The sequence below is a fragment of the Odontesthes bonariensis genome, chromosome 14 (genome assembly GCF_027942865.1).
Source record: "Odontesthes bonariensis isolate fOdoBon6 chromosome 14, fOdoBon6.hap1, whole genome shotgun sequence".
Lineage (NCBI taxonomy): Eukaryota > Metazoa > Chordata > Actinopteri > Atheriniformes > Atherinopsidae > Odontesthes > Odontesthes bonariensis.
This window is the reverse complement of record NC_134519.1, coordinates 20,794,659-20,807,584: the sequence shown is the minus strand read 5'-3', so window position 1 is coordinate 20,807,584 and position 12,926 is coordinate 20,794,659. Positions and strand designations below refer to the sequence as shown.

General features: G+C 38.3%; 2 protein-coding genes across 2 annotated transcripts; both read right to left on the bottom strand.

Annotated features, from left to right (window-relative positions):
* Positions 1 to 1,273: 1,273 nt before the first annotated feature.
* On the bottom strand, positions 1,274 to 3,076 carry LOC142398335 (interleukin-12 subunit alpha). Its single transcript, XM_075482294.1, has 7 exons — positions 3,058 to 3,076; positions 2,810 to 2,961; positions 2,635 to 2,721; positions 2,430 to 2,471; positions 1,973 to 2,095; positions 1,728 to 1,772; positions 1,274 to 1,613 (listed from the first exon to the last, which is right to left on the bottom strand). Exons 1-7 carry the CDS (start codon positions 3,074 to 3,076, stop codon positions 1,494 to 1,496), a joined length of 588 nt encoding a protein of 195 aa, XP_075338409.1. The 3' UTR covers positions 1,274 to 1,493.
* A 1,161-nt stretch (positions 3,077 to 4,237) lies between these two features.
* On the bottom strand, positions 4,238 to 11,860 carry LOC142398332 (schwannomin-interacting protein 1-like). Its single transcript, XM_075482293.1, has 7 exons — positions 11,719 to 11,860; positions 9,729 to 9,838; positions 6,885 to 7,002; positions 6,564 to 6,770; positions 6,025 to 6,148; positions 5,440 to 5,533; positions 4,238 to 5,350 (listed from the first exon to the last, which is right to left on the bottom strand). The coding sequence occupies exons 1-7, from the start codon at positions 11,746 to 11,748 to the stop codon at positions 5,299 to 5,301; spliced, it is 735 nt and encodes a 244-aa protein (XP_075338408.1). The 5' UTR covers positions 11,749 to 11,860; the 3' UTR covers positions 4,238 to 5,298.
* Between the last annotated feature and the right edge of the window lie 1,066 nt (positions 11,861 to 12,926).

Below are 12,926 nucleotides of genomic sequence, written 5' to 3'. Positions count from 1 at the left end.
CACATGTAAAAAGTTTGGAAGCAGCCTAAATCTAGATGAGAGAACAAAGTGTTATGTCAGTAGGCCAAACAAATTCTAAAAGATGACAAAGTATATGTTTTACTTGTGTGTTGGGCTTAAATGGTTTCTACACAGAGACACCCATTAAAGAAAGTATAATATCATGAGTTTCTATGACTCGCTCATTCTGTCTCACCTATATATGCCTTGCAATGATATTCTTATTTAGGCAAACTTTAGTGTGTCTCAGTAGCAAATGCATCATAGGTCTTTCTCAACCTCGGCAACCACAAATGTCATGTGTGCCCACATCAGTGGACACAGAGGGAATAAAAACTGAAACTAAACCCAAACAAAACATCTATTTTCTTTCCTCAGTTATCAAGAATTACCTGCAGCTTACCTGTACCTTGGAAACATCTGTTTCATATTCAATTTCTTGAATATGAAACAATTCATGAGGTGCATTAACATGCTCAAAAGGATTCTGCTTATGATTGGAATTTTTTGGAGAATCCAGTATATATTTTTGCATATGTAATTAAATTCTGAATGCAGAAGCTGGGATACAATGGTCTGATACAGCCTTAGGATTCATTTTCAGTTACAAACATAGTGTCTGAGATTCTGATGAAGTAATTAGCATTTCATGTATGAAAACCAAGACAAGAGGAGCAAAAACCCAATTTCAAAAGTTTAATCCAGACAATGGCCAAATTCTACATGGCTTTAACATCCTTCTGAGTATCAAACCCTTTTCAATACAGTGGACTTCCCAAATGAAGTGTGATTCTTTTTTTAAAAAAAACCACCCCATTGCATTCTGTGTTTGTCCAGCATGAAGCACCGTGGTGGTTATAGGAAAATGCAAGCATGTCTGCAGCGTACCATGGACAAATACTACTATGGGTCCGGAAGCTACATTTTGTTTTAATGAATTCAAGACCATCAATCAAGACAAGTTTGCCTTTTCCTGTAAATTACACATACTTCTCAGTGTTGGCAATATATGCTGCTAAGTCTAGTCACTGAATGTGGTCAGTGTGATCAATAGCTGTAACTTTCGATCTGAAATTAAGGTATGAATCTGACAATAAACAATCATCTCACGGTAATTGAAAAAAAAAAAAAAAGAAGAATTGTAAAGGACAAACAGCAGTTGGAGAAAAAAAAGATAAACCAGCAGGTATAATGCAGGAAAATGTTTATTTGGTGATTCTTAGAACCAAGTAAAATACATTGCAATAAATAGTTTCAAAATAAATAGTCCAGAATGAAAAAGAATAAATAGACAGCACAAACTCACACATCCCTCTGATGTTAAACAAAAGAAAGTCATGCTCATACAAAGATAATAAATATGTACCCTTATAAAATTATAAATTAGACATCAGTGTTCTTTGCCACAGGTAGATTATTTGAATGTAACATGCAACTGTTACTCTAGTTTATCTTGCGCTATTTGGATTAGAGTGGTTCTGTAAAGCGAGGATTCATTTAGAGTTCATGTAGTTAATGGCTCGGTTGATTGTGATGGTGCGGACCTGGAAGCCTCTCAGGACTTTGCAAAGATTCAGTCGTTCGTTGTAGGTACTCGCTCGCTCCCCATCATCCTTAAAGAGAAACAGAGGCGCAATTATGAATTTATGAAAATCAGCTATGTTTGATATCTTTATGATTTTTATTGCTGTCTTAATGAGGAGCACATTTCTTTGTTGCTGTCTTACCTCCTTTAAGGCCAAGTCTGTTGGCAGAGACCCCTTGAAGCAGTTCTGTTAATAGCAAAATAAATACTTTTATAGTTTTATTCAAGTATTGGAAGTTTGGGATTCTTCCTTTTCACAATATTAGTTATTCAAGTGTGTCACATCAAAAAGCACCCATAACATTTGTCTTTCAATTCTAATTGTGTTGGAGCAAATGGTGATGAAATGGCACTGACAATGAATCTATATACTGTGTAATGTCTCACCTCCATGAGTTCTCTGAGGCTGAGTAGAACAGTTGGACCAAGTAATTTTTCAGGGTCTGGCTGATTTGTGAGGAATTTGTAATAGTGGCTGAGATCCTCCCCAATGTTCGTCACACATGACTCCTAGATGGGAAAACAGCAAAACAGAACTGATGACAAACAGCTCTGACATTTCATCTGCTTGTTTTTACTTTAATTGTCAACATATCTTTTATACTGTACGCTGCTGCAACACAATAATTTCCCAAATTGGGATGAATAAAGTACTTATCTATCTATCTATCTATCTATCTATCTATCTATCTATCTATCTGTAGTCTGTTGAGTGCAGTATAGAGCTTTACTTGAATAATGTGACTTTTTATAAATAATCAAAACATATTTTCCACACATAAGAGCTAACTAAAACAGTATTTTTATTATTTTTTTAAATTTCAACACAAACACAACATTTTACCTGGTCAAATTGTGATTTTGTGATTCCAGGGCATGCAGATTCCTGTGAGACAAGTGGATATAAAAAAAAAAATCAGATAAAGGAAAAGAAACAAAAAACAAAAAATATCAAACCCACTGCAGCAAAAGAGCTCTCAAATGTTAATTTGTTTTAATATAAATAATCTCAGTATTAATGACTTGTAATGTAAAGTTTCAGCACATACCAGTGGTGTGCACACAGACGGTGTGCTAGTCTCCATGTTCAGCTCCAAGTTCTGCTTTGCACAGTCAATTCCACTGAAGAGTTTAGTCTGTTTGGAGGAGAGAAGTTTAACGCCAAACTATAACACCGTGATAAAAACAAAAAGTTTAGAATTTCACCTTAATTTAGCTGCATACCTGTGCAAGGGCATCAGTGATGTTCTGTAGGAGCGTCCGTGCATATAAAGTGCAGGAGTCGGTCATCGGCCCTTTGCCCATCACTGGCAGAGACTGACTGACTTGCCACAGACGACAGCTGAGTGCCAGGAGCAGCAGGGCAGAGGTGAAGTCTGTCAGAGAGACATACAGAGTCCCAATAAATCTTTTCATCTAACCATTCTCTTGCAGAGAATAAATACTGTTCAGTCAGGTTACATAATACTCACAGAGCTTGATGAGCGGCATCTTGGAAAAGACTGTTGAGTCAGGTTCTTTGAGTGAGTCTGGCTCAACTCAGACATCCTGAAGTGTTTTATACTCTCAACTGATGAAGGGATTTTCCCTCATTGTACAGCAATGTTTTGACACCTATCTGTAAACTGAAAGTCCAAGGTCAAAGTTGAGTCATTTCATTTCCCTCTCCATCTCCTCAAGTGTTATGGTGAAACTGGAATTAACACTAACCTTGAAGAGTAAAAAGCCTATACGCCTATCTTGTGGTTACCACAGAGCTTCATGTTACCGACTGTTAACCTTCCAAAGAAGGCAGAGTTAAAGGATTATGTCATTAGATATTTTGAGTCATTGTCCAACACAGTCATGCCTAATATTTGAGCCAGTATTGACACCATCCATTGTATCACAAAACACAACCCTATTAATTTAGCTTACTTGTAAAGATGAAACAAAAAACTTATCTCTCATATATATATATATATATATATATATATAAAATAATGTAGAATACAACAAAAGTGAACTGGTAGAAGTTTAAAATGCCTTCTGTGCTATTATTGATCCTGTTGTGAATTTTATAAGAAAAAGTACTTAAATATGAGATATTAAGTAAAGGAAGGCATTTTCACTATGATATAATTTGGCCCCTTATTGGGTTTTTTTCTTTCCTGCCGCTGTGTTGCATCATGTCCTATGTTGTATTATAATCCTTTTTTAGTTTAGTTTAAAGTGCTGAAGCCGTTTTAGGTTAGGGATTTTTCCTTCTAATAAGTGGTGACTACATTGTGAAATCTACATTTTAACCTGAACCGTTTCCCCCTTTTGGCACAGCTACTTTTTAAATAAAATAAATATCAGTTCATTTGAATCAGCCTAATGTTATTTTTGTCAGCGTAAATTTGTTCCCCTCTTGCTTGTCGTAGTCTTCCACAAAACTCGGGCCATGTGCGTCAACACAAGCGTGAATGTGTGAAAAAGCAGAGAGAAACTCAGCTTGCGTCCTGTAGTAGACAAATGTGAGAGAAAGGGGAGGACGTGGTTTCTCAGTGGTTTCTAAGTAAATGACACCAACTCATTGGGCTTTCTTCGTAAACGTGAATTTTTATAAATGAATAAAATAACACTAAGAAATAATTTTCATCAACCTAAGCCAAATATGGACAAAGCTCGTTCAGACACTCTAAACATTTATTTCTGGATTTATTTTACAATCATAATACAGTACATTTATCAACCAAGCAGACAATAGAAAGTTTAACTTTGCGTGAAATTACATTCATAAAAAGCCGAGTGTGAAAACACAGAAAATACATCAAGGCATATTCTTCATCCTTTAAATAAACTATCTTACCAGTTACATACAGTGTATCCATAAACATTTTAAACAGTTAAAATAGATTATGCTCTGACCATGATTTTTTGATATATTTGTTTTATATAGCTTTTTCTTTAGTATCAATAAATGGAGCACAACAAAAAGAAAATTATATTGCATATTTCTGTTAAGAGGCCATTTAGCTTAAGATGCCACCATCTTTTCATTCTATATCTTTTAGTTTAAAAAAAAAAAAAATTACCAAGAAAAGTGCAACAGCTACAATTACTTTCATGAATCTGCTCCATCATATTAAAACATACAGGATGATAATCATTCTCTCTGACAACAGCAAAGATATTAGATACTTGCAATGAATCCCAGTGATAAATAGCGATGACACAGTCCTCATAGTGAAATAAATGACGTGAAACACAGGTGATGAGGACATGTCAGAAAGTGAATGAGTTGCTTATTATAGAGGCAAACTAAAGACTAGTTTTTGAGTTTAATTTAGAAGGAGCCCATTTAAAGAGGTAAGGATTTGTTCTGATACAAAGGAGATACAAGGCTTGTTGGAACATCAAACATCACTGTGCGCCAAATAAAGGTCAGGGATGGAATTAAGTCAAGAGGATTCTCCTAATTCTAGGAAATGTGGCATGATTAATCATGTTGAGTAGATGTGAAAAGGCTTCACAAACTCATCTCTGCCCATACTGAAATCAGTGATCATCATCCTTTTAGACCCGTTTTGGGGTTTCTCAGACAACATGTGATGCAACATATTATGGGTGTGTTAATGCAATGTACTGTGTGGTGCTCTCCAGACATAGTCAGCACAGATGGAGTTTCAATAGCAACACTAGTAACAGTCCATGAAGGGGGTGGGGTTGGACAGCGTGCAGACACACGTTTATTTAGACACAGCTTTCTCCGCCTGGTGCCGCTGATGGCTATGTGCATGCCTGTCACGACAAAGACAATAAGTATGTTAAAGTGCGCAGGTTCAATAGAGCTCGTCTCTGCCAGATATAGACAGACATATTTGGTTCACCTGGTGAGGTCCTCTATGTCCACCAACATGGCGTCCTGCTCCACGTGAAGCTCATCCCTCATCAGCAGCAACTGCACCAGCTCCTCATTTAGACCTGCGATACATTACAGATGCTGTTACCCCATTATCAAGGAGGCCAACATGAAAATTAAAATTATTAAATTGAACAATTTATAATCCACTTTACATTTTAGAAGGTTTTGTAAAGAGTGATAAAGGTTTATTCTCAGCGGTTTACTGGTTTAAGGGAGTCTTGCCCTAAGGATCCCTACTGGAGATAGTACCTTACATGCAGGGAATTTGAACACAGGTCACCTACACCAAAGGTGGCAATCTTACCACTACACTACAGTCCCCTACTACCAGGGCAAATGATAATAGAAAGCTTTGGAAACATTATCTGCATGATTTAAGGAAACGCTCTTTCCTCCTGCCAACTAAAACATGCCATATGGTGAGAAAGACAATGGTTTGCCACTATAATGGGAAGATAACAGAACTCTGGTTTTTGGGTTGATCACAAGCATCTGATCTATCAAAAAAAGTGATATTTGTGTCATACATGTATGCGTGTGATCTACTCACTCTGAATCTGTGAGTGCAAGTCATTTGTGATGACTTGCAGTTGTCCAAGACTCATATCTCTCATGTCCCCTCGCCTCAGATTCCTCTTCATTAAGCACTCGCTGATGTGGGGCAGATGGGGCAGCTGAACAAACACACAGAAAAGAAATTGCTGCATGACAAAATGGCTTTGAATGCGTTTTTAGCTTTTCTCAAAGTAAACTTGGTCTATTTGGATTTGCAAATAAACCTTATCCAGCAACAGTTGGACAAATTTGCTACACTTGTTTACCAGTTTCAGGGGCTTTCTCTTGTCACACACACACAAGCCCTGACCACTGACCTTCTATTGAGGCCATGCAAGTCCCTTATGTCATCTTTATTGTGCTGTGTTTACCGTAAGATTTGCTTTCAGTCATTCTATGCTCACTTTATTTCCCCTTTTACATTTGCAATGGATCCGTTTTTGTCCTGAACCTCTTCTTACATTGCACTGTCCTGTAAGACAGAGTTCAAGCACTCCCCACAAAGATCCCCTGTTCCCTTTCTCTTTGACTAACCAGGTCAGCCACAGGCGAACGTCTGTGCAGCTGGATTTGCCTCTCCACCTCCACCTGCATACGAGCCATTGGTCGAGCCAGAGCCAGCGCCACCCGGGCCTCCTCCTGCAGCCTTCGCTGCACCCTCCAAAACCCACCGCAGTCATCTAAAGGATCCGAGTCCTCCTCTGCAGTGTCTCGGTCTGACAGTGACGAGCTCTGCTTGCTCTGTACAGGAAGTAAGGTGACTGATATTATGATGCAACAGACAGTGTGGTTTTCTCATGTGGTTATTACACATGAGACTAGCTTGACAGGAGGAAACTATCGACAGGTGCATACCACAGGTGACAGCGGTGTGTCCAGACTGGTTTCCGTCCTGCTGTCTTCAGCATCGCTGTCTTTGTCACTGCTGCTGTCGTTGACAAAACACACCTGCAGGTTCACGCCACTCTGCAGCCTGAGAGGAAAAACACACGTCACACAATTCAGATTGAAAAAGTCACAACATGCAGATCTTGTGACAGGATGATCCCAAAAACATTTGAATATAATTTTGTGTACACATTTATGAAGAATGGAACGGGAAGCAGTAAGGCCTGACAATATATTGACAAAAGGTTCCAGCATAAGCGGAATCCTTGAAATGAATAAGAAAACAATGATAAGTAGACATAGGTGTAATTTCCACAAAAATGTTGAATTTATTAAAGTTTGATAGCCTTCTTCTGGATTCTACGTCATGTGGCAGATTCTATGGGAAATCAAGGGATTATTTCAAAGCATACAGAGGTTACAAGAGGTTCAGAGGGGATTTTTCATTGCAATAAATGCTCAGAATTGTTTTTACTCTGTTTTGGTAAAACTTGATTTCTTCAAGGAGGGGAATTACTTTACAATGGATAAACAAAACAAACAAACAAAAAAAAAAAAGGACATGCCTGTCCACCTACTCTACCATAGGCTGGGCAATGAAAGATGTGTTTATGTCTGTTTGTTCCAGTAATTCTTAATGTTACTGAAATGCAGATATTAAGTGTTATGAAACAACTGTGCATGTTTAGCTTTAAAAACATGCTGGGGGAAGAGCTTTCCCTGTTCGTTTAAGTGGGCAACGACAAACTCAATTGGCCTGATGTTGGCATCACCTAAATCCAAATAAGCTGTGAGCTAACACCTGGAAGCAGGTTGAAACGAAACTGAAGGTATCAATGAATCTAAATCAAGTAACAGAACGTCATATCCTTCACAGCAGTCACACAGCAGCATCTGAAACCTCAACCACAGCTTTTCCAAGTGCTCAAAAAGCCATTCATTAAATTCCCCATCATGATACTCCAGCCAAAAGAACCTAAAGTAAAATAAAACCATGAAGCCATAAAATAAACAATTACTTATATATCCCACAACTGGGTGGTGCTGGAATTTCCAGTTAAACCTAAGCAACAGAGGATGCAACTTTACCTCCAGCTGTCACATGACTTAAATACTGCAATCGCAGCTGCTGGCTTACATCAGGCGTCACTTCTTCTTTTGGGAATTTAGAACTGAACTTCCTCAAACAGCAGCCAGTAGTGTTTAGGGAGGGGCAGCCCCATTGGTTGATATAAGGTAGAGCTCTTATGGAAAAGAAGTCAAGTGCCAGAAAGTTATTGGAGGTCAGACCTGCCGTGATGACAGAGTAGTAGGTGTGATGGGTTGGCTTTTGTCTAAAAATCTGTAAATACACTGCATATGTGTATATAATTTTTTCTTATGTAAAAAAGCAAAAAACAAACAAACAAAAAACTGATAACAAAATAAAATAAATGATTGTATTGCAGGTCAGTATGCTCCTCACCCTCAGAAACTAGGCACAGTAAAACCACACCACAAATTTGAGGTAGCAATATGAATGGTTACCACAGTGTTCAGTGGAAGATGCCTCATTCAAGCAGAGACTCTTTATGTCTAAACTATATCCTGGTATAGTTTCTCTCTCAGAAAAACGTCACGCAACAGAGGTTAACTACTGTGACATGTCTTATGCCAGCTTTCTCCCATTGCTGTAGATCTTTCTTTCATCGATTGTCTGTTTACTTGAAGGGACTGTAAACAGGAGTGGCTTTCCGAAAAGCATTTTTCCTACGTGTCTGATGTAAGTGACACAGATACATCATATTTTCTGTTGTCAATAAAAACATAAAGATACATGACAGTTTTATTGGGCTGCTCTTATTTAACAACATAGTTCTCTCCTTTCATTAGTCACTGTTTCTGAATACAATTCCATAGGATAGGTGCTGCCATCTGCACTGAAACAGTTTATTTGTTGAGTTCATAGATTGTAGTTTACACGATACACTGCATCATTAAGAGCTGATGGAAGCTGCAGAATAGCCCCCTCTCCTGGCCTTGACCATTGTTTTATTTTTTACTAAGAAATGGAGGATTCAGTCAAATTTTGCTGTGACAACTTTAAGTTTTTTTTTTTTTTAAATGATCTGCATAACCTAGTGGGATTTGAAATACAATAAAAGGGGCAAGAGAATCCTTCAATTTCTTCTGAAAATTCTAATTTTGTTCTTGTTTCATTGCTTTGTCAATATGATGGATGTGTGTTTACTATGGTGGCCTCACATCTCAAAGTAGGTGCCTTAGAAACCTTATATATTTATCAATCCATGTTTAACGTACACACATACACACAATTCAAAAATACCTTTTGGGTGTTAAGCCATACCAGCCTAATGACTTTTCAGTCATTACATGACACAACATTTTTTTTTAATTTTAATCTTTAATGTTTTTTTTCAGTAAATCTTGTCAGCTTCAAGGCAAAGTCAATGTGACATCATCAACAGAAAACAGTGGCTGATATATATAATCAAGACTGCAATGACGATTTCCTATGTGCCAACTGATTGCACTCAACAAGCGGAATATCATCTGGTACCGATGTTGAGCCAATATCTGTGCATTCCGAATACAAACCGCACATGTTGTGTGAATCAATAATTAGTTGAAACAAGGGCATATTAATGTGTTCCTTGTATCTATCCAAGAATGAAATTGAATAATAAAAGATCCAAAGGCCAACAGCATAACTGGCAGCAGATATGCAACACAATATCGGCGTCAGTCTTCAAAGGGCTGGACTGATCAAACCCTGACGAACACAGACACACACATAGAATTTAAACCTACCGGGAGGATGGGCTGTTCTTGCTGCAGCTGGTGTAGATGACCGGCTCGTCGTCATAGTAACTGCCAAGGGCAAGTTTCTGCCTGATTGACTCCCTCTCATTTCTCTGAGCCTGCCAAAAAAGCAAGACAGATACATGAATATAAAGAATATCAATAAAAGTGCTGCTCCTGGACTGTCACCTCCCCTTGATAGACTAACTGGGTCATGCTCTGGCAGGAGGAACAACTGAGCAGATCAGAGCCAATATATACTCTATGATTCCAAAACAAGTGATCATTCTGAGGTTCCAAAATGTGTCTTTAGTTTGTTTTTTTTCTGCTCCACCTTAAACTTTGATAATTGCATGTCTTATATTTAACTAATGGCATTTCTAATACATACTCTTACAAGAATAAAAGGACAGATCTGGTGGAGTCAGGTTCCCCTCAGAGAGATGCTGTCTCGATTGGAAGTGGGAACATTATGTGATAATTATGATTACAATTAATTGAATTCCAATTGGCTTGAATTGGACTTTATTATCTAAGTGCCTTGAGATGACATTTGTTGTATTTGGCGCTATATAAATAAAAATGAATTGAACACATTTGCCCCAATGTACGTATATGAGCGTAAATCCTTTTATCCTGTGTTAGCCTCATTATCAAATGACTACCATCAGACAAGTTATGTAATTCCAGGACCTACCATCCTGGGATAGACTACAGCCCCACTGGGAATACTGCAGGGAATGATTAACCAGTTAATCTGGTTAATTAACAGATCCTGTTACTTAATTACCCAAAAAGACCAAAAAATGAAGTGATGGAATCATTTCTACAGTCAATGTCGAATGCATTTCTTCTTAACATATTAACTTATCTTTAAAGAATATAAGGTATTTGTTCATTGTAAACACAAGATTAGATTGGCTGCAAATCCTCAAAAGTTTTTTTTTACCAATTTGTACCTTTACATGTCATCATCAGGGAAGTGACTGAAATCTAAAATAAAATAAGTGTAGAAAAACATTTTTGTTCCATCTCTGCTGCTAGTTGAAAATGCCAAGTCATTTTCTACAATTTTCCACTACCTCCTGTAGGTGGCAAATCTCTTTTGACTGATATTTTTTCCCTCCGATCTTCCGTTTTATATTAAACTTTGCTTACTTCGTCCTAGTACACAATTTGTTCTTCCTTCCATGCTTAAATTTACATCCATCCCTGAGGCAGTTACCCCTTTTCACAGCTTCCACTCTGTAGCTGTCCTTACATTGAAATTCATCTAAACGATTCAGCAAGACACGATTATGTATGAAAAAAAAAAATAATAATTCTCTATGATTGAATTGTGCCAGTTGTTCTCCTCCCGTACTGCCCAACTACATATGTGTAACACTCATCACCAACCGTTGAGTAACACCTCTAGAATTGGAAACGTTTCTCTTATGTGCCACGGCCCTTTCTCCAGATAACCTAAAAACTGATCCAAAACACACATATATGTGCACCCTCTTTTTGGTGATGCATTATCAGATGAGGATGTGACGTAAAAAGACCTGAACAGCCTTTACTCTCTAAAATAACACACTGCATCCTGCTCACCCACATCATGGATGTCCTCCTCACAGATTTGCTACACACTCACAGATTCAGACAACCTATTTTACCCCTCCAGAAGAAAGTACAGTATCATATTAAAAAATAAAATTCAAATAACAGTGACAAGTACGATGTGGAATGGCTCAATTTATGGCAAACCGAGCACAGCATCTTGTGTGTCTATATGGATCAATAAGAGATTTCAAATTTTACCGAAGATATGTTTAGACACAGATGTGCCTGTAGAAATCATTTATGAATACACCCTCTACCTTTTCACACATTCACTGATCCAGTATGGCTGACTATCTACAGCACACCCATGATGGATACCTTTCATCTGTTAATCTCATCTCACATATGCTACACCCTCAGAATTACACACCGACATGAACACAAAGCCACACACCTGGTAAATGCGTTTCTCTTGGTGCACCATCCTTTCAGCGCATCGTACTAAAACAGCCGTCCTGCCCTCCTCTAAACTGCAGTGAAGCTAGACCCTGGAGACCCTCTCATATACTGCAGGTCCGTGCAGGAGACGAGAGCAGGAGGGAGGAGACAGCAGAGAGTGCGGAGGGGAGGGGCACTAGAGAGAAGAGGTGGGGGAGTGATGTGGAAAGAGTGGGGAGAGACGGAAGCAGAAAAGAAGAGAGAAATGGAGGAGGGATGGGAGAGACAGAGCTGCTCAGTGCTGCCACTGCCTTCCTGATCCGTCATCTGCCCCGCTGTCTTCCTCACGTGCTTTCTGTCTCTTGACTTCACATCCATCTTTCCTTTACTTATAGGGAATGAGTAAATAATCTAGAAAATGCTGAGAATTTGTACATAATTACTGAAGTAAGAGCAGATGATAAGTGTCAGGTGAGCAAAAGGGTGGGTTAAAAATCCTGGTGAAATGAGAGAAAATGCCATACTGGAGAACAAAACCACCAATGAAGCCACAGCTGATATGTAAAAGCACCTCAAACACATGACAGACCTTGTAAGCATTACAGACAAAGCATCTGCCTATTGCAGTGTAGAAAATTCTTAATTGGACTATTGGTCTCTTAAAGGAATTTCCTGCAGCCTCAATACACATTGCAGATTCAAGCACCGTGTAAAAGGCTAAATGTGCCCACACATGCGTACACAAACGCAAATACAAAAATATATCTACAGCTTCCACAACGCTGACACTATGTAGCAGTGGGATGATTAAACAACATTCTGAGTCATCCATCATCATGCATCTAAATATATACCCAGGCTATAGCAGGAATTACTAGCAGCAATGGATTTAGCATTTTAATCACAGTTCGTCTCTACACTTGAATAAGAAACAGTCACAGAACAACATGGCTGTGTACATACTTTACTCTGTTAACATTTCTAGTTCAGTTTGAATTTTTTTCCCCATCTTTAACTTTCATCTTTTGATTAAAGAACATTTAATTTGTGCTAAAAATTTACTGAGATTATGATTTCCTTATAGTTAACTTCGGTCATCAGAGCAAATTAACTTCCTGTGTAGCTCAAACAAGAGAGACAGTCCATCACTCACAGAGATGCTGGATAGCCTGGTTCGCCGTGCACAGTAACAGACTTCAGCCGGTGGTACAAAGATAGCCTGAA